The sequence below is a fragment of the Periplaneta americana genome, chromosome 14, assembly GCF_040183065.1.
Source record: "Periplaneta americana isolate PAMFEO1 chromosome 14, P.americana_PAMFEO1_priV1, whole genome shotgun sequence".
Classification (NCBI taxonomy): domain Eukaryota; kingdom Metazoa; phylum Arthropoda; class Insecta; order Blattodea; family Blattidae; genus Periplaneta; species Periplaneta americana.
Window position 1 is genome coordinate 67,701,376 of NC_091130.1, and position 25,665 is coordinate 67,727,040.

Consider the following 25,665-nt stretch of genomic DNA (forward strand, 5'->3'; position numbering starts at 1 on the left):
AGAGAGAGAGAGAGACAGACAGACAGAGGTAAATAGAGACACAGATTCAGATATATATAGAGAGAGACAGAGACAGACAGAGGTAGATGGAGACACAGAGACAGACAAATATAAACACAGACAGAGACAGACAGAGGTAGATAGAGACACAGAGACAGACAGACAGAGAGACAGAGGTAGATAGAGACAGACAGACAGACACAGACAGATATAGGTAGAGGCAGACAGCGATAGAGAGATACAGGGACAGACACAGACAGAGGTAGAGACAGAGGCAGAGACACACAGGGATAGAGACAGACAGAGATAGAGACAGACACGGAGATAGAGAGACACAGAGACAGACAGAGACAGAGGTAGAGACAGATACAGACGGGCAGATGAACGAGTAGACAGACCGGGACGGAAGAATGGACAGACCGGAACAGACATACAGAAGCGTATACAACATAATTATGCCTAGATTTAAATAAAAATAATTGTATTACAATAAATTAAATTATGGAAATAGCCTCAGACGTAGAATGCATGGGATATTTCATATTCAGAAATTCTTCAAATTTATAGAGAGCTTGTCATGGTAAAGACGGCGTGAAAGTGGTTATCGGAGAACCTAGGCTCGAGAACGAAAAACAGGCAGAGAACCATCATTTTTTAGGGGGATAAAGATTCTCAGAATAGCTTATTTCTAAGGTCGAAAGATCCGTGGATAAATAGAGACGCATTGCAAGAAATGGAAAATACGATAACAGGGAAAAATTGTGAAAGATATTACTGCAAATATTCAACTGCACAGAACACGGGTAATTACGTTATTTGACCCTCAGAGAGCATTTGCAGATTGTGCGGACTAAAATTCAAATCACAAAAACAAGTATCAGTACTATATCATTATGGAATAGCAGACCAGAGAGAGAAGAGTCGCAAGATGGACGAGGCCGATGGGTGAATACTTTGGCGAGTCTTGGTAAATGAACTTTTATCCTACAATCGCGTTTCAGTTCAAGTAGTTGGAGAGATAAATAATTGTATCATATGCTTCAGGAAATGTTACAGTTTGGCTAGGCAGATTACTTCTTCGTTGACAATGATAATGAAATGGTATAAAAATGCCGAAATTCATGACAGAATACGGAAGCACTCCGAGATAACCATCCACATTAATCTGGTCATCATAAATTTCAGTTAGTCTCGTTAGCAGTTGATCCGAACTTGAATAGGTCTATATGAAGTAAAACAATTTGGTAAAGTTGTCAACATCGAAAAACTGTGAGGAGAATGAAACGAAGTGGAAGTGAACTATTCACAGTCTAAAGGCCCGTTCACAATAAACAGGGAACGGAAACGAGAACGAGAACGAAATTTCTTTTAAAATATATTTAAATGTAAGCATTCACAAGTGTCACAATTAACGAAAATATATATTATTTTAATGTACCGAAGTACATATGATATTTCCATGCAGATATTCTGCGTCATCATACGATGAAAGAGTAATGGAACGGAGAAAAATTCTCTCCGGCGCCGGGATTTGAATCCGGGTTTTCAGCTCTACTGCTGATGCTTTATCCATTAAGCGGCCACTAGAGGGAACCCAAGAGTTGAAACTTAATCAGAGACAATTCTGTCCGACGCCGGGGTGGTATCCGGTGTGGCTTAGTGGATAAAGCATCAGCACATAGAGCTGAAAACCCGGGTTCAAATCCCGGCGCCGGAGAGAATTTTTCTCCGTTCCATTACTCTTTCATCGTATGATGACGCAGAATATCTGCATGGAAATATCATATGTACTTCGGTAAATTAAAATAATATATATAATATGCGTAAATCACTTCGTGATTTAAGACGGCGCTTATTCCGTCGGATCCCGGCCAACTAGTCACTCATAACGAGTACACCTCAGCACATGTGTGGACTTCGGTCCTATGTTCATAGACATCTATGACGTAGTGCAGAGGGAACCCAAGAGTTGGAACTTAATCAGAGACAATTCTGTCCGACGCCGGGGTGGTATCCGGTATGGCTTAGTGGATAAAGCATCAGCACGTAGAGCTGAAAACCCGGGTTCAAATCCCGGCGCCGGAGAGAATTTTTCTCCGTTCCATTACTCTTTCATCGAATTAACGAAAAGCTTTCCGGAGCCTGGGAACGGGAACAGAGAGTTGGCCAAGTTTCAACTTTGCCGTTCTTTCGATCACAATATACTATATTCATTCTGTTGTCATCCAAAAACTATTTGGTCGTCGTATATTTTGTAGAATACAGGCCGTGACATAATATCTTGTCCATTCATTGCTTGTAACCAACGAAGAAATTCAGTAGAATCACTTTCCATATATGCTACGTGCATATGTGACCAGACTACCACGTGCATAATTGAATTCTTAAATATTCTGTCTTAAATTTCGAAGTTGGTTAACCTGTTTATGTTGGCTGGCTTGTACTAATGAGAGAACGCCATTATTATACACAAATAACATCTGAATGCGAAATATCGACTTACATATTGTTATTGATATGCATATCGATATGCAAATTCATTTCCGTTCTCGGTTTATTGTGAATCAAAAATCTTCACATTCATGTTCTTCGCTTTCCGTTCTCGTTCTGGTTCTTGTTTCCGATTGTGGACAAGCCTTAAAGGCTGTTGTGAAACAAGCCTTGAGGTAGATACAAGGAAACGTTTTAGCATTGGGAACTATAGATATCGAGGATCCAATAGATATTACCCAATTCAGACGAAGGAAGTGACAACTTTAAAAGAAATACTGAGATGGAGCCTACAAGTAAAAGTGTCAACAATGATGAAATTTGAATATGAGGATCCGATAAATACCCAAATCAGACAAAAAAGTAAAAGTGGACTGTCTAATAAGGAGACTAGTGTGAAAGAAATTTTGAGATGGGCGCGCAAGGATACATGACAGCAGTGGCGAGTTATGGATCTGAGCCGATGGATACCCAAAATCAAACTATGAGAGAGAATGTGGATTGGTCATTGTCTAAGAAGAAAGAGCTGAGGAAGAAATCTTGAGATAGAGTTCACAAGGCAATTTGCTATTAAGAACGAAGAATTACGGCAGAGGGCATATGAGAAGCTAATGAGGAAAAACCAAATTAAAGTAAGTAAATACGTGTAAAAGTGCACTCGTTAACCATTATTTGAAAAGAAAATATAACTGTTAAAAACACTCGAGATAAAACATTAGGGTGGCATGCAGTTAACCGCTGGCGAAGAGGTTACGAGGAGCATATCGGTTTCTAATACAGATCTAAGGAATGTCTGAATTTGTCACTATCCGAAAAAAGGGACATTACTAAGAAAGAAACCTTGCGCTGAAACTCTCAAGAAAACATGCTAACGAAGAAGTGGAGGTTAGGGCTTCAGAGTAACATGTACAGAGATTATAATGTTCACTTTTCATGCAGGCCACAGAGAAGTAGGTTCATAGAAATGTACGTCCACAGTACACTATGTCCAATATAAAAATGTTCTTTGCACACTTTTGTCCACTGTCAAGATGTCCATGTCTTTTTAATGCTTATTATGTATCATAGAATTTTGATGTGGTGCCAATTGATTGTATCCAGCAATTTTATTGTAGTGAACTGGTACTTTATAAGACAGTCCCCATGGAAATTAACATGAACAATGCATATTTTTTATTAATAACTGAGGAGAGTTTCTATGGAAATAAGCACGAACATGTCATTAAAAATTTAGTTTATTTTCAATGCGGGGAAACGGAGGATCGAATGTGGCTGCTTGTATTATTGCAACCAAAAAAGCAAAACAAATTCTACTTCACGAAAACCAAAGTTATCATAGGTACTGTGGACTTCAAAGAAGTGAACAATTTGTCATTAGACAGTGGACGTATCACATATGGATCCAAAGAGGATGTAAGAAATTGACGAATATCAAAATTGGGTGAAGGAAACACTGTTTACGTTCGGTTAGACTCTAATGAGGTAATACACAACGATGAGAAATTCTATTGGAGAAGACATGAAGATCCGATGAATATCCAAAACAGACGGACTCCCTAGTACTTTAAGGTTCCTTCAGAGTTTTGTACACGCTCCTTATTCCTACTCGCCACTTTATCCATTATGTCTTTCACATATATCTCAGGATTGTCATTCGACAGAGTTTTGTACAAATTGATAATTTGTATCTTTTCATTCGTGTTGAAATCTTTTTCACGGACGTGTTTTTCATCAGAAACATAAGTTTGGAAAGTCCAGGTTCATAATTTACTGCCATAGTTTGAATATATTGACATTAGTTTTGGTGAGAAAGGTTTTGCTTTTAAATTACAGTAAACTATAACTTACTCCGCACTACACTTCATGATATATAGACGAGCAAATGCTGGGTAACTTTCGGTGCTGGACCCCGGACTCATTTCACCGGCATTATCACCTTCATATCATTCAGACGCTAAATAACCTAGATGTTGATACAGCTTCGTAAAATAACCCAATAAAATAAAAAAAATGATATATAGTCTATTACATCACATACTTGTCAAATATGATGTTATAAACACTACATATTGGATTAAATACTGTGCATTTTATTTGTATTTGATTACTAATGTAGTCTAACCACCTTCAATATTTTCTCCGCATTAATAAACTTGACCAAGCAACCATAAAAATAATTGAAATAACAATTTAATTGAGTGTCCAGCAGACTGTGTTACTTACATATATAAAACACTTTTATAATTTAAACAAAAAACGTAAAACATTAAATTTTTATTAACGATACTTGTGCATAAAAAACCAACTTCACAGATTATCAGATCACGAATGAACCAAGCTCTGATATCAGTTTAGAGAGCTTAACCAATAGCAGGATAGACAGCCACGTCACGGTCACGTGTTTTTGTTTACTTCCGCTCTACAGAAATCCTGAATTTAATGTAGTCACTCTCAGGAAGAGGAAGACTCCATGACAGAGAAGCCTTAAAGATGGAATCCACAAGGTAATATGTAACTATCATAAAACTTTGGCGTAAAAATACGAGAAACCAACGGATAACCAAATCAGACTGAATTAAATGGAAATAACATAACCACATCAATAAGAAGATTTCAATGAGAAAGTTCCAGATTGAACTTAAGAGAAACACTTTACGAGTTATGGGTAATTCGTTATCTCGTGAAACCAAAAGAAAGCATGCGACATAGCTCAGGGTAAGTGTCTTATGGTGGGGGTAAGTGAGCTATCTAGCTGCAACTGGAAGCGTAGCTAGGGATGGAAGCTTCTCCATTTACTTCTTCACCTTATGCGCAAGTAGATTTCGTGAGATAACGAATTTATACGAACAAACTCCCAGGGAGAAGAGGAACCAACGATAATTAAAATTGTATGAAGTAAATAGAGGTAGACTGACCACTAAAAAGGAGCCCGGAGATGGAATGGACAAGAAAATATATTGTGAACAATTAAGAACTCTCGCAGAGAGGTTATGAGAAGCCCACATACACGAAAATTAGGCAAAGAAGGAAGACAATGGAGAAACATATCCTGAGATAAAATCCATACGATAATAGCTTGAATTATAAAAGAATATAAATTTTCATTGGCATGTTTAAAAGGCAGTTGCTAGAAATGAAAAATATTTCACAAAACTGCAATACTTAGGAAACAAGTTGAAAACAAGTAACATTGAGTAAGGAGGACGTCATTATGCTACAAATGAAGCAGTACATACTTGAGCTTCTTGAAGTAGATGCCAGTATCGGTAGTCGTTATCTTTTTCCCATCAATGACCTTCGCTTGCTTCATCCATTTATCACTCTGAGAAAGGGTGAGATGTTTCCCATCTGACTTAATGTCTCCAAATTTTGAGAAGGCTTTGAATTGTGCTTTGAAACTGGGAGCTGATTTTCCAGGAGGCGTGCCGGGAGCAGTTGGAGTGCTTGATCCAGACACGGGAGTAGCGTTGGGTGTTCCAGTAGCGTTGGGTGTTCCAGATGCCTTGGGTGTTCCAGTAGCGTTAGGTGTTCCTGTTGCATTGGGTGTACCTGATGCCTTGGGTGTTCCAGTAGCGTTGGTTGTTCCTGTTGCATTGGGAGTTACTGCAGCGGTAGCGCCTTTCTCTTCAGGCTTCAATTGATCTGCATCACCGCCACCACCTCCACCTCCCGCTCCTGTCTGCTGTTGTATTGGAGGCACTCCTTCTGCCAGAGTTGGGCCATTACCAGTTTCCGCCATCCTGAAATATGCAAGTATCATGATAAAAACAGCGGTAATGATAGATGCATTATTTAACAATAACAGTTACAATAACATTAGCAATAATACTACTACTAATACTGTAATAATAATTATCATCATCCCAATGATTATGAAAAAAAAAATTCTAAGAGACTCTTCCAAAGGTCTGAAGATTGAAATGAAACGCAGTCTGAACACAAACGAAGGTACACGGGAAAACCGAACAATGTCACAATGCTGTTAAGGGTGATGTCATTATCTAATTCACTGTATTACTACAAACTTTAGTGTTATTTTTACCAAAAGTGGTAAAGAAGAATTAAAACCACGGATACACTCATCATTTCTTTCATTTCAAGTAGAAACATCAATAAATTTTGCAGTAATATACTGAAATAGATCACTATCTCACCTTTAATGGAAATGTGACATTGTTCGTTTTTCCCGTGTACCAACATGAAAATCATACCAAGTATTATAGATTTAATTGCAAATATAACGCAGTCGCTTCAAATTTATCTGAAAGATTCCATCAAATATTTAACGCAGCTAGGATAAGATGTTCTTACGGGAACTGCGCACTTCTAACAAAATGTCGACCGTGAAATCGAGTACATTATTCATATATGAATTGTATGTAAATATGTTTCATCTGCTTACATAATAAGTACTTGAAATGAAGAGAAAGATATGTTCTTGGTTTACAGACGTACAGACCCAGAAACAAAATTTGAATCATCCGAATTAGCATGCGCAGTATGTTGTAACTGGAACTTCGGGAAAATTCAGCTGGCCCAAATTTTGTTTCTGGGTATGTACAATAATAATAATAATAATAATAATAATAATAATAATAATAATAATAATAATAATAATAATAATAATAATAACAGTACATAATAATATATACCGGTATTCAATTTCTTGAGAAAAACATTTTCAATTGATATTAACTCAATCATCTCATTTGTCAGTTTAAATACATAATACAATATCACGAAGAAAAATGTTAAGATTTATCTGTGATTAACTTCCCATTGTGTTTTTAATTTAAAATAATGATACATACACTTTTTACTGAAAGAGACTGTATTAAATTTATTTGTATATAAATAAACTGAGTTCACAGTTTAGGAGAAATCGCTGTCCACAGATAGACGGGCAGACAGATGGAATGTCCAAAACCATTTTTTTCACTATCAGCAATACTAAAATAGTTGTTTACTATACAAGTACTATATTGAAAAAAAGGCGTTTTATGTGTGAGTAGGGAAATAGTAAATCCTGCGAACAAAATTAAATAATTTAACACACATGCTATGTCGTACGCTATTTTTTAGACAGCCGTTCGTCTATGTTGATATGGAGACAATTCCCCGACTTCTCCACTGCTGTATTCTCCCTCATTGTAATAGGAAACAATCACATTAAAAGCAGGCGATAATATAGTTCGGTGATAAAAGTATTCGACTGCAGAGATCCCCGGTCCCAACCCTGATGCCTCCTACTCCATTATTAATTTTATTTAAGTAATATATGAGCCTTGTCAGCATCTCGGAGCACAATACCACATCACACATTGGACAGTTTTTGGACTCATGTTCGGTGCCCGAGGCACGATCCCGCGAGAAACTTTAAATCAACTTAAACAATTTAAAATTTCTCATGCAACGATTGATGCCATAGGATCTCATGTGTTAAAATCATCCTTAACTATAATTAGTAATCATTTGTACCCAAGAATTTTTTATTGTAAATGATTTCCTAGGTTTTCTTATCATTTATCTCAATGTTTTTTCTTTCAAATTGTCACATAATTGTTTTTAATCATTGTTCATTATGAATTGATTAGTAGGCCGATCTATTGAACCCTTATTAAGGGAGGCTTTTTAAAAAATTTTTCTTTATACAATATCAATAGAATGAATGTTGAAGCAATTCATTTCTCACACTAGTTTATTAAACCGTGTCGGACTGTAAAGAAAACAACTATCGCAATGTCCATATTTTATATGTTGTACAATATTATAGTATTGTGTATTTATTTACCAGAGCTTCCTACCAATTTTTTCTATCGTTCTATTAAAATTACAGAATATAGCCTATTAACCTGCTGTATCCTATAGAGTACTTTGTCAATTTAAGGGGTAAGTAGACCTGGTATTGTTTGAATCGCTTTATTGATCGGTTGCGATTGCTGCGAACGACATCTGGTGGAAAACAACATTAACAATATGCGAAACAATTGAAAGTCAGTATTAAAAATACTGTTGGCACGCTACCTGTGCAAGTTAAATTTTTAAAACGTTTGGGAATGACCGTTTAAAATGTGTTTAGGCCTACATGCAAATCTCAAAATCGAATGTTTGCAGAATCAGAGAACTTTTTTTTTTCATACTTTGTATAAAGGAGAAATTAAAACACGGGTTACTGCAAAAAAAAACTGTCTCTATACGTGCATAATTTTAATAGTAAAAAGAGTCCTGAAGAAATGAATGGTTATTTCATCGCTGAATCATCACGGGTGACATTTTAGTTGACTTATCGAAGATGAGTGACGTTAACGATGGAGAGGCATTGACACTGACGAGTTTTACAACACTGGTGAAGTGTTGTAACTTCCTGACTATTAATCTCCTGAAAATGGAAGCTGTCGTCAATGAACTCGCAGAAGAAGTTGAAGACATTCGATGACAGCTGATGCCAGTGGCAGAAAGAATTTCATGAAGTTACAATGAATGATGGATTGTTTTAGAACACCTCTAAGGTGTAATATAACTTCCTGTTAAATGACTTTTTGTAGATGGAACCTCTCAACAATGAACTCCTCTTAACATGCTGTACTGAATTGAAAACTTTGTGGATTTTCTAAGGTATAGATTGCTCCAAGTAGGTCAATGTTTCGTCATTTGACTCTGTCATCCTCGCGTTTGGACGAAAGAGGGTGATGGATATTTTTAACTAATAGGAATATCTACAGCATATTACGATTCTTCTGCTGCAATACAGTATAATTATGCTGTGGAGGGTATACAGTAGCCATGACATTTCCCTGCCAGCTGTTTTACAGAAGGAACTCGGACTCAATTGCAGCAATATTGCAAAAAAAAGTGAGGTGGAAATATTTTTCAGAGATTATTCTTAGAGACTCGTGTAGAGCAGTATTTATGGCTCTATGTTATGAAGTCGGAGATCGCTGGTGCGATTCCCTATAACGTCATGATGGATTTTTTCAATTTACCTAATCTTTTCGGATGCACTATGATCCTGGGTCGACTCAGCCTCTATACAAGAACGGGGAACAGCCTCCCTGAGAGTTTAGCTTCTCCCGCTACAGATGCTGTTGTACGTAGATACTCAGAACTACTGCTCTGTTTACAATACGAATTCCCCGTCTCTTTTCTAATAGGTATTCCTCTATTACTGTACACAATGATTTCGTCTTTGTATATCAATTACATAGGACGAAAGTTTTCGCTCTTAAAGTGCATCTTCAAGTCCATTAGGTTGATCTGTACTTGAACACTTAAAAGTAAGTCCTATGTGAGCCGTTCAGAGCAGAAGTGGTGTAAGTCAAAAATGGGCAAAGAGGGTTAAAGTAAACATTCTGTAAAATATAGCGCAAAGTAGCAATTAATATTCAATTTATTTAAATTATTAATAGTTAGTGGATAGCAAGAAGGACATATTAATGGCTATTTTGCGCTGTATTTTACAGAATGTTTACTTTAAACCTCATTACTTAATTTTGACTTACACCACTCTTGCTCTGAACGGCTCATGTAATTGATATAGCAAATATAGTACTACACGAATTACCGGTATGTAATTTACCTGAACCCATAATGTCTATTTAAAAAAAAACTCTAACAAGAAGCTTTGCCAGGGGGTTAAAGGCGGAAAGCACGGACTGATACATGCCTACTGCTACTAATGCCGATGTCTGCAAAGGCAGAAGCCTTAATTTCTCTGTACCTGCGCGTGCCCATGGCCTGCCGGTTATTATTCTTATGGAACTCATCCCGTTGTTGAGCCCTATTCCAATGTAATTTTTGAAGTTTTCCAATTGAAGTATCGTTAACAACTGGAATTTATGGTGGACAAAAATGGTGTTTGGTGGTAAATTTTCGTGCGGTACTCCCGTTTCTACCGGCAATCCACCGTCGCTCCATTAATCATAATCATCATGCGGTGCTATGAAGCTCGCCTCCCATGGTGCTCCATGGGCGACACCTAATGGCGGATGTAAGAACTACAACTTCGGCATATCGCCTACAGATGAGGACGCTTGGATGAATGACATGTCATTAGCAGGATTATGAAAAGGGAGCAGTTAAAGCTATATGGCAGCGTTGTCAGACAGAGACTAAACGGAGCGGAGCGCTCCACTAGACTGGTTGCGTGCTCCGGTGTTTCCACAGACATAAGCAAGTTCACGCTCCGATCTAGCTCCACAACTGGTTTTGGAGCTTACAACTCTGACACTACTACTATATGGTACCGAGTATAGCTGCGGCGGGTGGAATGGGGTGTATTTCTCTTACAACTTGACGTAAGCAGCGGTACAGTGTCTAAATGCGATGTGCATCATGTTTATTATAATTTGTAAATTAAGAGAGATGGATTGAAAGAGAAATATATTCATTTAGAATTGTTTATATTAGGTTAGTGCAGCACACAGGTCTGGATTAAAAGATGGACTAGATATCCCAACATACATCCTGAAAGGAATAAAAATATTTTAAATGATAATGTTTCATTATTAACTTTAAACAAAAATATAAAACTGAAACAAACTATACCTTTCAGACTGCTCCACGTTTTCAAGAGAACGTCCGTGTTCCTGTCTATTTACATGTCTCGGAACATTATGAGTAGAAACCTTTATATAGCATAGATTACAGACAAGGTCATCCCCATCAATACGAAACACATCTGCGCCGTATTTGGATACATATCCTCTCAAAGTATCTGTATGGCTTCATTTCTGTTTTCGCATGTTTATGTAGGCCTACTAGAACATACCATGGTCTCGGTACGTAGTGTAGGCTGAAGTTGTTGAATTCGAACTGTAACCCGTGGAGGGAGGACGTGTATATGGTTTGATTTCATAAACCAGCCGTGGCGAAAATGTCGTGCGCCGAGCCACTTTGTAACCTGCAACGTGCATAGCACCTATGGAGGGAGGCGGACACCCGAAGGGGAAGCGAAGTAACTGTCTGACTTATTAACGGATTTTCATTTTCCTTACGTCAAGCGCTTAAATATAATTTTATACAGTACAAGGCTACAAACTAATGTTTAGTACGTGTAACGAAGAAAGAAATTAACAATATCACAACCTAAAATTACTGTCTTCAGAATGTCTCTGCGACAAAGTTTCAAAATCAGGAATTATGTCACTTACTGCCAGTCGTAGTTGATCACGAAGGTATTATTTGTCTGTCAGTGATCTAAATTTGGTTTTTACCATTTTCATTGTTGAAAATAATTTTTCACAAACGTAAGTTGTAGTGAACATGGCTTCAACAGAGCAAGCGAAAGAACGAAGCTTCGGATATTTATTTTTTGGCAAAGGTTTGAAAGTTCAATATTTGTCAAATCCTTACATCTAGCTTTCACTTGACATCACATAGTAAATCAGTGGGTTAAAATTGAAGACCTAACCGCATTATTCGTACATCTGCTGAAAAAGGGTCGACGTACAGAGATGATGATGATGATGATAATAATAATAATAATAATAATAATAATAATAATAATAATAATAATAATAATAATAACACTTAAACTTTTAATGTTTCATGAGTAACATGTAGTATAATGCCGTTTTATGTCATACAACCGTTTTCCTCGTAATACTTGTGAACAAATCATACATTTAATATTCTCATCATATTGACAGCAAAAATGTGTCCTCCCACCCTATTTGAAACTTTCCTTTTTGTAGAGGTACATGGTTTCGAGAGAGACATATGCCACTCGCAGGTCAGAGACAAATACAAATGGAACGGAGTTTGACTTCAGTGAGTGAGAGGGTGGGAGTTGGGAGAGGTTAGAAGCACGAGAAATGCATAGTTATCATTGCGAGTCACATTCTCGCCATGGCTGTCATAAACAAACCACTACGCAAGTCGCAATAGTAACTTTAACTGCTCCCTTCTCATAGCCCTAGTCATTAGATTAAAACTAAATTTTCACTTAACCAAAGGACTCTGGTAATGAAAGCTCTTAATATTATATTTCGAATTCTTTAAATTACGAACTTTATTTAGCGATGATGATTCATGAAAAGATGCCAATAAAAGAATCAGAGGATGTAAATGTAAATACTTAAAGAAAATATACTTCAAAGCTTTTTGTTTACTACAAATCTCACGGGATTGCCACGGATCGTTCCTCGAAAGCCTCTGAAGAAGATTCGGAAAAATAAAATAAATATTACATTCCTCGTTAGAAAGAGTTGCGTTTAAGAAAAAAAAACTTAGATTTTATACATAAAGAACCGAGTGTCATAACAGTAAAATATACTGTATGGCACAAAGTCACTTGCTAAATGGAGAAAACATTTTGAAGTGATATATGTAGGCATAACAAATTATTTTATTTGGAATAAATCTCTTAGTAATCCCATTCTACCATGAAATACCATGCAGCACAGCATTATTACTTTGCATTACCCTCGGGTAAACATGACTAGGTTTGCATGTAAAGATTACTGTTATCATTGCAACTGCACAGTGCACTACCGCATAATTATGTTCAAAATGTGTTTCACTAATTACTTGGAGACAGTGTCTTATTCGATCCTGACATTTCTCTGTCATTCTTAAAAGTGTTACTTGTGGAATGCGTTGTATATCATGGGTGATATTTTGTTTTAGTTCATCTACAGATACAGAATCTGTCTGAAAACACTGTTTCGTATATCCCAAAAGAAAAAAATCTAAAGATGTGAGGCCTGGTGACCGTGGAGGCCATGACTGATGTTCACCTCGTCCAACCCAGTGACACCGAATATGTTATTTAATTTCTCGAGAACTGTCATAACATAATATGCTGTCGTCCCAGCTAGCTGAAACCACATTTTCATCCGTTTATTCAATGATATATCATATAAGGAAGTACATTACAATGTTGTGAAACAATTCACAAAATCATATCGCCTAATAATTCGCAACACACTATTACTTTTTAGCATAAGGGTTATTGGATTCACGCATCTTGGGTTTTCTTCGGATCGTTCGTTTTGTGCAGACTATTATCATACGCAACGAGAAAGAATAGGCATTCGTTACTGAATAACATATAGCTACTGAGGGAAGATTGGTCAATACGGAAAAATCGCATGATCCTATTGTAGTAAATTCGCCTTTTACTTGGATCATCTTGTATAGTGTGTACAAGGTGCAGCTTGTAGGGTAAAAACATGCAGAGTTCAATATTGTGCAGACACGTTCTCTGCTAATATAATATAGCCTACCTCTCTCTTGAGTCACTGGCACAACACTGACCTATTATGGCTGACCGACATTATATTATTATTCATTATACGTTATATTCATTCGCAACAATTCAATTCTGCTTATTTTCGACAAATATTGTTAAAAAGACACAGAAGTAACGTTATCCCCATTGCAGACCATGGAGGCCCGCATAGTAGCGAGAACTTCAGGCTCCCGCATTTGCAAACAATCGCCATTAGCAGCATTAAATATCAATCCTATTCTGATGTCTAGATAATGAAAAATGACAAATAATTAATAAAATAAGAAAACTAAGGCAGAGGAAACAAAGTGACCATAATATTGTGCGAAATGGAAATATAAAAATTGTAAATTAGTCCTTTGAAGAGGTGGAAAAATTAAAATATCTTGGAGCATGAAAGTTACACAACGCAGAACTGCATGCATTGTATTCTTCAACCGACATAATTAGGAATATCAAATTCAGACGTTTGAGATGTAGCATGTAGCACATATGGGCGAATACAGAAATGCATATAGAGTGTTATTTGGGAGGCCGAAGAAAAAAGACCTTTGGGGAGGCCGAGAAGTAGATGGGAGGATAATATTAAAATGGATTTGAAGGAGATGGGATATGATTGTAGAGACTGGACTAATCTTGCTCAGGATAGGGACCGATGGCGAGCTTATGTGAGGGCAGCAATGAATCTCCGGGTTCCTTAAAAGCTGTAAGTAAGTGAGGCAGAAAAAAGACTTCTGAGACTTTTCAAAGAAGTTTCCAAAATGTGAAAGTCGATGAAATGATAGAAAACCTGAACTCCAGAACATTAACGGTAACATCGCTGGATTTGAACGTGTGCAAGGAATGGACTCGCTAACAAATGCTGTTCTTTGGTGCAGAAGGTAAAAGAAATGTGGGTAGGCCAAAAACTCTGAAAGTACAAGATTTTTACATCCCGAAGTAACTATTATTTTTAAGACTTACGTAGTCGGAACAGGCCGATAGCCCAATTAGTGAAGTTTTTTTATAAGTCGTGAGTTATTGTATTTGGGAAGGGGTACGATTCGATGAGTATCCACGTTTCTAGCAGGCAACCCACTCGTCCATCCGTGCGTCGACCGGATTCGGAGAATGTTATGGAATGATAACGGGAAATCAACCAACAAACCTAATCACCAGAGACGAGAACTTTGGCAGAATGCCTTTTTAAATGTGTTAAATCTATCTTCAGTTTGAAAGTAAATCTGTACGAATTATACCTTTGTGATTGAAATGTCACAGTTCTATGTTGCCCATTTTCTGCCTTTTTAAGTACAACCAAACACAAAAATGCATCTTCCAAGGCTACTGGGAAGAAGATTTCTTTGCTTCCAACAGTAATTGCAACATCGAGTCGAAAATCTCAATTTGCATTCGACTTACGTAAAGCTTTTCTTGGTGCCGAAATCCCTTTGTGGAAAGTGTACGGTTGTGGGTATAGTGTAAGATTTTTGTAATTGCCTTTTATTGCGTATTTTAGCTATTTATAATGTATTTTTGCCTGCCTATTTTAGCTATTTATGATGCCCTTTTGCCTGCCTATTTTAATGATTCATAATGCCTAAACTTTCGGTCTCTGATAATCACAATTATACTTGCTTCTTACTTAGTTTTAACATTAATTGTAGTAGGAGAGCTAGCACGATGATGTTGATACCTAACGTGAGAAAACGGAAGAACCTCGAGGAGAAAAAAAGAAACAACTGCGCCCTTGTCCGCCACAAATGGAAATCCCAGATTTGACCGGGACTCGAACCCGAACGCTTGCGTGATAGGCCGCAGATCTATCCACTCGGCCAAGTAAGCGTTAGTCCATGATTATAATCATGGTGAAATTTTTTGGCATGAATTACAATGCTGACCATAAAATCGATCTAGATTCAAGTGGAGCACGGTATATTGTGCTCGAGAAACTAAATATATGAAACAAAGAACAAAATACTAAGGATAAATAATTTATCTCTTATGCCGGAAGGAATCTAAATGGCGTCATCGTTTAGAACAATTGAGGGTTGAGATGCACGCCCCGAGATGACGATTGCAATATCAAGTCGCTTCAGTCTGGCTGATGCGATATGGGTGAATCCATTATTATCCCGTATCGTGGAGGGCATACAATGGATGAATACCAACGCAGTGTCTTGTCTCTTACACCAACTGGCTCTGAATGTAAAGTTTTGTATTAGTTTTTACATAACAGGAGTCCTGGTTGCATGATATGTAACAATTTTAGACTATACTAAAAGTGTTGATCAACTACGTAACATAATATTTTGTGTTTTAAATTCAAATAATGACTGATAAAGTTATTGAGGACAACTTTTATCGTGATAGCCTACTCCAGATTCTCCAACATAATCTGTCACAGTCACGTGAAAAAGTGTTCGTCTTTGCCAACCTGAACTGTGGTATGTACCACCAATACATAGCACGGGGTTCACAATTAGTCTCTTGCCATAGGAATATTCACCGCTAACAAGGGGAGAAATCACCGACATAGTTTAGGCGGTAGCGCGATTGCTTTTTGATCGAAGGTTGTGGTCGGGTGTGGGTTCCAATCTTTTTGGGGCCGTTTCCTTAGTTGGTCTTCTCTCAGATATTTTCTCCAACGTAAGACAAATGTCAGATAAACACATAGCGTATCTCGGGCCTCATTTCACCGAAAGCATCGCGGTATCACCACCTCGCAAATGATACAACGTCATTTAAGTAGCAGATTAAAAATTGGGAGCGAATTTAGGGAAATCCCAATGATTGCGTGAAACGTCTATTCTAGAATTGAAGTCATAAAACACAAAATATGCTTTCTTTGTAGTGCATTTTATTTGACATTCATGTACATACAAAATCCATAGTCTATACATACCCAATATTTTCGTGACTAATGTGTAGGATATTGAAAGAATGGGGAAATGGATGGAGAAACAATTAAAAGGTACGCGCAAACGCGTCCTTACAAAGGATATTGGAGCCGAGAGGAAGCTCTAAGCCTGTTAGCCACTTGCCTCACTCCGATTTTACTGTTTCATTTGAAGGAACAGAGAATTTTGAAAGAGAACCGAAAATGGACGTAACCTAATAGTTACTAAGTTACATGACGGGGGAGAGAAGGAAGCACGACAGAACAGAGCAGGTCGCCGAAAATGTTAGAATTCTGGGCAGCGAATGGGGGAGGGAAGGCGCTGCAGTACTCGCAAGAGAAGAATCCGAGCCCTTGCGCTGTGCGAGTGATTCTCGAGTAAACTGAAGGAGTTACAATGAGAAAACCAGGGTTGCGATTTTCAGGAGGCTTTAATTTGGAAAATGCCTAAATTTATGTGGAGGGTGAAGATATAGGTCCGTGGACCTTTCTCCAATATTTGTCTTAGCGGCTTACAAAAGCACGGAAAGCAACAAGCAAGATGATTTGTCTTAATTTAGGAGACTGGCCAATTGGCTGCGAGATGATCCTAATAAAATATGGCCCAATCGGCCCTGAGTGGAAAACGTCGAGGCATATTAAAGACAGAATAAAACGAGATGGACAACGTGGAAAATCACTCACACTACTATTTCCATGATACCACGAGTGACATCAACGTATCCTGTAAAGTTGCGCTTAAACGTTTCCTCTTAATAGTACATTCTGATTTAATACATTTATTATTATTATTATTATTATTATTATTATTATTATTATTATTAATTTATTTTTTGATGATGTTGTACGACTGACTTATTCATATCTTATTCCATTTCATGTATTAGATACACTTAAATCTTGCAGCAAATGGTATTTATCTTAAATCCATTACCTTAATTCCTGTACAGACATTACACGCAATTATGGGGGTTTCCTCAAATCCCCTGTCAGCTGTTCTTTACAAATGGCTGGTCGTCTACACTTGTAAACTAGAAGCATTGCAATGTACTCAACAAACTCTACAACTTTGCAAGGGTTCCATTAACGTAACACATGCCCGGTTCCCGTCTTTGATTTTAAAGGTTAGGCCTACTTAACGAAGTTGTGTTGAGTTCTCATTGATGAAATTTGTGTTAGGCGGCATTTGGCAAGACGAATCCGAGAATTTGTCATTGGATTACCTCACATCTTCGGGAAAGAGCAACCAGATAGTCGGCAAAAACGGAATTCGAATCCCCGTGGCATTACTGTTGATAATTTTGTCGTGGACAAGATCAGAGGATGAGAGTTTTCATGGAGTTCTCCCGTTTCCCTCTACGCTGTGAGTTCCGAATTATGGATTTACGGCACGTAAAAATTCTATCCCTGATTAATGGCTCCAGGTAAAATTTGTTGGCGATATCTCGTCCATTTTGAATTTCGATTGTAAAAATCGATAAAATCCAGTGCATGATTTTCTCCGAGAGGAAAATAAAACTGGGTTTCATATCGTAGGTTTACGGCATGTAGAATCACTGAACAGAGTCTCTGAAAAAGAGCACTGCATGAGAAATTTGACGTCCATTTCTCTCTCGTATTGAACTTCTATACTGAATATTGTTTGCAGTTGAAAGTGTGGTTAAATAAAGTGCCCACATAATACACTGTGATCTTTTAATCCCTCCACACTACAATGCGGTCAGTATAACCGTACAGAAGTTGGTAGCTTACTTTAGACTCTGTCAAGGGCAAGAAAACGTTACCCTTCCCCATTGTAATACGTTGCAGATAACGATCAGTGTTGGACTATCTGTTACGGTGTGTAAGCATATTGTGACAGGGTTGAAAATGTTTGTGACAATACCAATTCTGCGATCACGAGAAGCATATTCATTACTGTGAATGGTTGCAAATTTGGCGCTATGGCGTTGAAGTCCTGATTAGAAAATTTTTACGTTTTCACGGATGAAGCCTGGTTTCACCTGTCGTGTTACGCTAATTCTCAAAATAACAGAATTTGGTCATCTCAAAATCCTTTGCAGTGAAAGGAACGAAACTGGATCCAGAGAAAATAGGCGTGTGGTGTGAATCCTGAATTAATTCATTCATAGTGTTCTGTCCATGGGCAGCTCTTTCACTACAAATCCAGCATTCGCCAATCTTTCCTATTTACCTCCTTCATCTTAAATTATTGGCTCGATTTTTAAAAAGAACCGTTGTTCTGAAGTTTGCTGTTCCAATATTGTTTCCATTTATTGGACAGTTAAATTTAACGAATAGTAGCTAAATGGTTTTATTTAATAGGATAATGCTACGGCTCATACATCACTTGCGTCAATCAATTTGTTAGGAGATATTTTTGGAGAGAGAATAATTTCGCAAGGACTACGACTTCCAAGATCCCCTAATCTTACTCCAGTCGATTATTTCCTTTGGGATGCTGCTAATTCGGCAGTAGGACTATATTAAGACAAACCTAAAGAACTGATGACCGCGACAATAAGAAATTACATAAATTCAGTGACAAATTGTAAGTAAAGTTTTTCCATAATGAAATAAAACGTGTGAATCTACGCCTTCGACAGAATGGGGAACATTTTCAGCATCTCATTTGAAAAAGGGAGTTCACATTATTATTATTATTATTATTATTATTATTATTATTATTATTATTATTATTATTATTATTATTATTAGGTATTCTCTCTTTTACCGATTCCTCTAAATTCACTTCAACTAGTCCTCCATTGTCCCAACACCAAAATGAATCTTGCAACCATTCGTGCATGGTTGTTTACGCTAATGTTAACACAGAGCCAGGGTTACCACTACACTCCTCGTATCTAGCGGGTTCTCGCTTATTTCACTACTGTGGGACGACTTAAAGATCAGACTGTAGCTATAATTTTACCTACGTAAAGCCTAGCTTATATATATATATATATATATATATATATATATATATATATATATATATATATATATATATACCCAGATAGCTTGGCCTTATAGGCTTTGACGGTAACAACTTTTGTCAGGTTCACTGTGCTGCCATCTAGTTGTTACATAAGGAATCACGTCATAATTCCCATTTGAATTGCATTAGCGTCTGTACTGCCATCTCGTGTCCGTTTCGGCGATCCTGGCGGTTGTTCTCTTCAAAGTGCTGCCGATTTTAACATAGGGATGAGCCATCGGTTACATATAAGATATAGGGTAGAAGCTACGTCGTTAATACGAATTCTGTCTTAAGACATGGCATTTGCAAATTCTCAATATTGTATTCTGTGTTGTTTCAGGTCAAGGTTCGTCGACATGGTGACCTCCGTGAGACGAGTATCATAATAAGTATGAAAGTGTTCTAAAGGAATTATTGTTATGAGAATAATAAATTTTGTTAGATAATATGTGTTGAAATTACGATAAGCCTTGTCATTCAGCCATTCTTTTCTGTTTATCACCATTTTGTGATGCTATTTCATTTCACGACTAATTCCGCCACTAACAGTTTCTCCCAAATGAGTGGTTCAAATTGTCTCAAGAGGCAAAAGGCCAGGCCCTAACAAAGGTAAAATACCTCAGAAGGAAGAGTAATTCACTACTGTTTTGTTATAATGTAGAACATCTACAGCAGCTTTGTGTATAACATACCGTTATTTGTTTGTATGAAGTAAGATCTTGGGAATAAAGCTTAGTAGTTTCCGCATAAGACAAGACAATTAAATGAATTAAAAGGCATGATGAAAGGATAACTATACGTAGTTACGAGCACAATACACTATAAATACAGCATGACAATAGACTAGCTTAAAATTAGTTGCGGGAAGCTAGAAGTCTGAAATGTTTAACTTACATGAGTTACAGCGGACACAAAACAAGCATGACCGTAGGGTGGAGCCCTGTGCGGTCGTCCAGTGGTGACCAGCCCTGAGATTAATGTGATCTTGCTTAGATAAATGAACAATCTATCTCAATAAAACGTACTACAAAGGTTATTGCTTCTGTAATATGAAATTTTATAACCTGATTGTTGAAACCACGTATCTGTACGATTAGAGAATTAGAAGACAGGATTTGGATTTAAAATTAAGACAAAACATCCTGCTGTCAGTCAAACACACGAAGGAGCACTGAGATGATGAGGAATTGATGATTATGATGGTGACGATAACATGTTAACTGATCCAGGAAACAAATAACAAATTTACTTGGTAATTCAAAGGATTATGCTCAAACTGTACGAGTTTATATGGTATCAATCGGTACAGACCCGTAATGTTAGAACCTACATTACGGGTATAATCATACTTTGCACCAAACCTCCTGCTACCACATTTGAATGCGGGAATCTACAATAACGTTTTGCAATAAGTTATTCCAGAGCTTTTAGAAAACGTGTCACTTATCATGCATCAATAGACGTGGATGCAACAGGATAGGACACAAGCACATTTAACTTTTTCTGGACGAGACTTCGTATGTCTAGCATATCCTGGACGTTGGTTCGGAAGAGGAGGTCCAATTGAATGGCCGTTCACCCCAGCCTACTTTTAATTATTGCAGACGATAAACGAAATGAGAGGAAGGTCGAAAGTAAATGACAGAGGGAAATAGGAGTATCCCGAGAAAAATCTTTTGCAAGGTCTTTGTCCATCACAAATTCTATATGGCCTGGTCGGAGATCGAACCTTGGCCGCCTGAATGAAGGCCAGCGCGCTAGCTCTTGAATCACAGACGTGACAAGAAGATATAAATAACGAGAAAAGATGGCAGGAAATCCATAGAATCCCTATAATTGTGTGAAACGATTAAATGGCTGGTGGTTGTGTGATTTCTAATCATCATAGGTCACCGTTTGGTGAGAATCATCTTAGCATAATCATAAAACAAAGAACTTGAACTTTTAAAGAATATCGTAACCAGTGCAAGAAAATAAATCCAGCATTCGCTATGAAGCCTCTAGTACTATCTTGAATGTAATATGGTACATATATGATTATATTCAAACCTAATTTATTTTTCCAATAAAGATATGTTGCGGGTTGCATCGGTCCTCTATCGCTAAGAAGCAATATTATGTTCCAGATTGCATCGACACGCTCCCTCTGAAGAATAAAAGAGTAAAGTATTGCAGAAATGGTAAAGATAATTTTTTCTTAATATGTGCTCACTTAAACGTTCCACTTTAAAATGTTACATTCATTAAGATCAATAATTCCGTTGCTGCTGACCTAACACTGTTAGTGAATCAGATGACTTGAATAACTTACTAATTTTATTATATTCCATGTCTCTGCTCCCCTCAATATCTAAAAAATGTACCCGCACAAAATAGCGCCGTTGCAATCAGAGGTACTAAAGTGAAGTAATAATAATAATAATAATAATAATAATAATAATAATAATAATAATAATAATAATAATAATAATAAATAATAATAAAATAAAATAATAAAGCAATAATAATAAAATAATAATAATAATAATAATAATAATAATAATAATAATAATAATTTTTTTTGTATTCGACAGATATTGGAGAAAATAATGGAAGTATAAGGGTACAGTGTATCATTACTCATAGATTTCAAAAAGGCATATGACTCGGTTAAGAGAAAAGTTTTATAGAATATTCTTATTGAATTTTGTGTTCTCAAGAAACTAGTTCGATTAATTAAAATGTGTCTCGGTGAAACTTACAGCAGAGTCCGCACAGGCAAGTTTCTATCTGATGCTTTTCCAATTCACTGCGGGCTAAAGCAAGGAGATGCACTATCATCTTTACTTTTTAACTTCGCTCTAGAATATGCCAGAGAGGATTTGGAATTGAACGGGTTACATCAACTTCTTGTCTATGCGGATGACGTGAATATCTTAGGAGAAAATCCAGAAACGATTAGGGAAAACACGGAAATTTTAGTTGAAGCAAGTAAAGTGATAGGTTTGGAAGTAAATCCCGTAAAGACAAAGTATATTATGATTATGTCTCGTGACCAGAATATTGTACGAAATGGAAACATAAAAATTGGAGATTTATCTTTCGAAGAGGTGGAAAAATTCAAATATCTTGGAGCAACAGTAATAAACATAAATGACACTCTGGAGGAAATTAAACGCAGAATAAATATGGGAAATGCCTGTTATTATTCGGTCGAGAAGCTTTTGTCATCTAGTCTGCTGTCAAAAAAAATCTGAAAGTTAGAATTTATAAAACAGTTATATTACCGGTTGTTCTGTATGGTTGTGAAACTTTGACTCTCACTTTGAGAGAGGAACAGAGATTAAGGGTTTTTGAGAAGAGGGATGAAGTTACAGGAGAATGGAGAACGTTACACAACACAGAACTGCACGCTTTGTATTCTTCACCTGACATAATTTTATTAGGAACATTAATAATCCAGACGTTTGAGATGGGCAGGGCATGTAGCACGTATGGGTGAATCCAGAAATGCATATAGAGTGTTAGTTGGCAGACCGGAGGGAAAAAGATCTTTGGGGAGACCGAGACGTAGATGGGAGGATAATATTAAAATGGATTTGAGGGAGGTGGGATATGATGATAGAGACTGGATTAATCTTGCACAGGATAGGGACCGATGGCGGCAATGAACCTGTGGGTTCCTTAAAAGCCATTTGTAATTATTGTTATTGTTATTATTATTATTATTATTATTATTATTATTATTATTATTATTATTATTATTATCATTATTATTAGTCTACATCATCTTATCTCCTAAGATGTTCATATATTTTCTAATTTGAAACCACTTTCCAGATAGTGACAGATTCAAATTCGCAATACAGGATATGATCTCTCTTTCTCTATGCGGATATCTGTGCAATTATGATTTACCTCGGCTAAATTTACGTTTTAATTCATGCATAAATCGATATTTGTGCCGTGCGAACTGGACGAATGTCGTGCAGTCAGTCATCTCGATAGGTGTTTGCAGTAAAAACTGCGGACGATGTTAAAGTTCCTCTCTGTGATGAAACATTAAACAATGGAATTTACAGCTTTGAAGTAAACATCTGAGTCAGTGTTTCATTGTGCCGTGACAGTTATCTACTCCGTGTGCCATGTATTTTAGGAAGCAGCACTCAAGTTCTTCAATTATATTACAAGAGCCCATGTTCTCACTTGTAGGCCTATAGATTGAGGAACCAACATTATTACTAAGGAGCGGATTCCTATGTAATTAAATATTCTTTTTGTGTGTGATAAAACACAATTAACAAAGTTAAAAATTCCGAACATGAAGTTTCAAGTTTAAAACCCGAATTTTATTTCACATAAAAACACATATTTTCACAAAAAAAAATGTAAATACATATTTTCAGGAAATCTATTATAAACACATAAATCTTGGAGTTTTTTTACTTAAATAATTTTTTACAAGTACTTTTAAATATTTTAAAACTATATCAATTATATCACTCAGTACGTTATCTTTTTAAGAATTCTTGGTTGCTTCGTGTTTCTAAGCGCTGTGCGGTGTATCCGTCATCCATTTTTGTAATAGTATCGCCTCAAGTTCTGAGAACTGCTAGGCAGCATATCAGGGTTATTATTAGAGAATAAATTAACATAGACAAGGAGGAGAGATCTTGCAACAATAATTAGGGATGCTTATTGTTGCTGAAGATGATTTCATTCCACGCTTTGTTTGTGAAACACAACAGATAAGAGCTTGGGTATGAACATTATTTAATTTAAACAAATCTCTCGCCTCTCGCTCATGTCTATCAAGTAAGGCAATATATCTCGTTGTGATTCCCTGTTATCGGGCTTCGTCAATCAATATCCTTCAAGATATACTGAAAGATGGCCTTAACTACATCAGAATAAATAAATAAATAAATAAATAAATAAATAAATAAATAAATAAAGATGGTTGTTTAAAAAACGATCTGGCTATCCTATTAGCAAATCTAAGCTTTTTGTGTGACACCATAAAAAAACTCGAAACATCCAAAAGCCTGTTGTCTGAAACAGGGAGATGCATGCAGTGAATATTAAACTGGACTCGCTACCAAGTTCAGAAGTACAAGTACTAAGGGACAAATTGCAGAATGTGTTTGGGAAAAACAGGGGATATAAAAATGTGTAAAGTCGCTCAAGTATTGGAGGGTGTGCCTGTAGGTGAAATTGACGGTGTATGTGTTTGTGACATTCCTCACTTTAAATATGCACGTCTCACGTCCTGTGATGTGGAAAGATCCTTTTCACAGTATAAGTCGTTGTTCGGAGATAATCGGCATGCATTTATGATGGAGAATTTGGAGATGACCTTTGTTGTTCACTGCAATTCTCGGCCAACTACTAGCACTCAAGTGTGGTTGGTGAGTACCTAGTAAATTTTTTTTTCAAGCTAAGTAAGATATTTTTGTCATATTAAAAAAAATATTTTTTTTTTTTTATTTTTAGCAAATATTTTCGTACTTTTTAGCACATAAAAATAAATATGTTTCAATTTTTTAGCATATAAAAATCCGCTCCCTAATTATTACAAACTACAATGTCTTAAGCAAGTTATAGTTAGAGTTAGAACTTGTATGCACAAACAAAATCTGAAATATCCATAATAAAACAAGGAATATGAAAAACATGCAAAATCCAATTTTTGTAGAGTTTACTAACGTTCTAAAAAACAAAATGGGAATGATATGCCAGGTAAGTAGGCCTATGTATATGTTTTTATTCGACATTAAGGTTCAATATGTACACTTTACTTCTCTGTTTATCTTAACTTTATCTTGTTGCAAAACACAACTACCGTAACAACTTTTCAAGGTTCCCTGTTGTCATACTTTGTTATCTACAAAGATACTTTTGAATGCTGAAAATGATGGTTCAACATCACATGAAGTTACTGGACAAAATTTTAGTGTACAAATTGTGAATTGGTATAATTCAGGTTGAAGCAAGCCACACTTTCTTGGCACAAGACATTCTTCACTTTGAGCACAGTGCTGTAACGCCTGTAACCAAGTTTTTGATAGCATTATATTAGTTTTATCTTGACTGCCTCACCAATGCAAA

General features: G+C 36.6%; 1 protein-coding gene and 1 non-coding gene across 2 annotated transcripts in view; one reads left to right on the plus strand and one right to left on the minus strand.

Moving 5' to 3' along the window:
• The window catches only part of LOC138713405 (tubulin polymerization-promoting protein homolog), a 149,467-nt gene that overhangs the window by 17,576 nt on the left and 106,226 nt on the right, over positions 1-25,665 (minus strand). Inside the window, exon 2 of the mRNA XM_069845488.1 lies at positions 5,727-6,230. Coding sequence (XP_069701589.1) covers positions 5,727-6,229 — 503 coding nt within the window. The 5' untranslated portion in view covers position 6,230. The remainder of the gene's footprint in view (positions 1-5,726; positions 6,231-25,665) is intronic.
• Positions 1,646-1,717, plus strand: TRNAY-AUA (transfer RNA tyrosine (anticodon AUA)). The gene has a single exon. It is a non-coding gene; the product is annotated as a tRNA-Tyr (tRNA).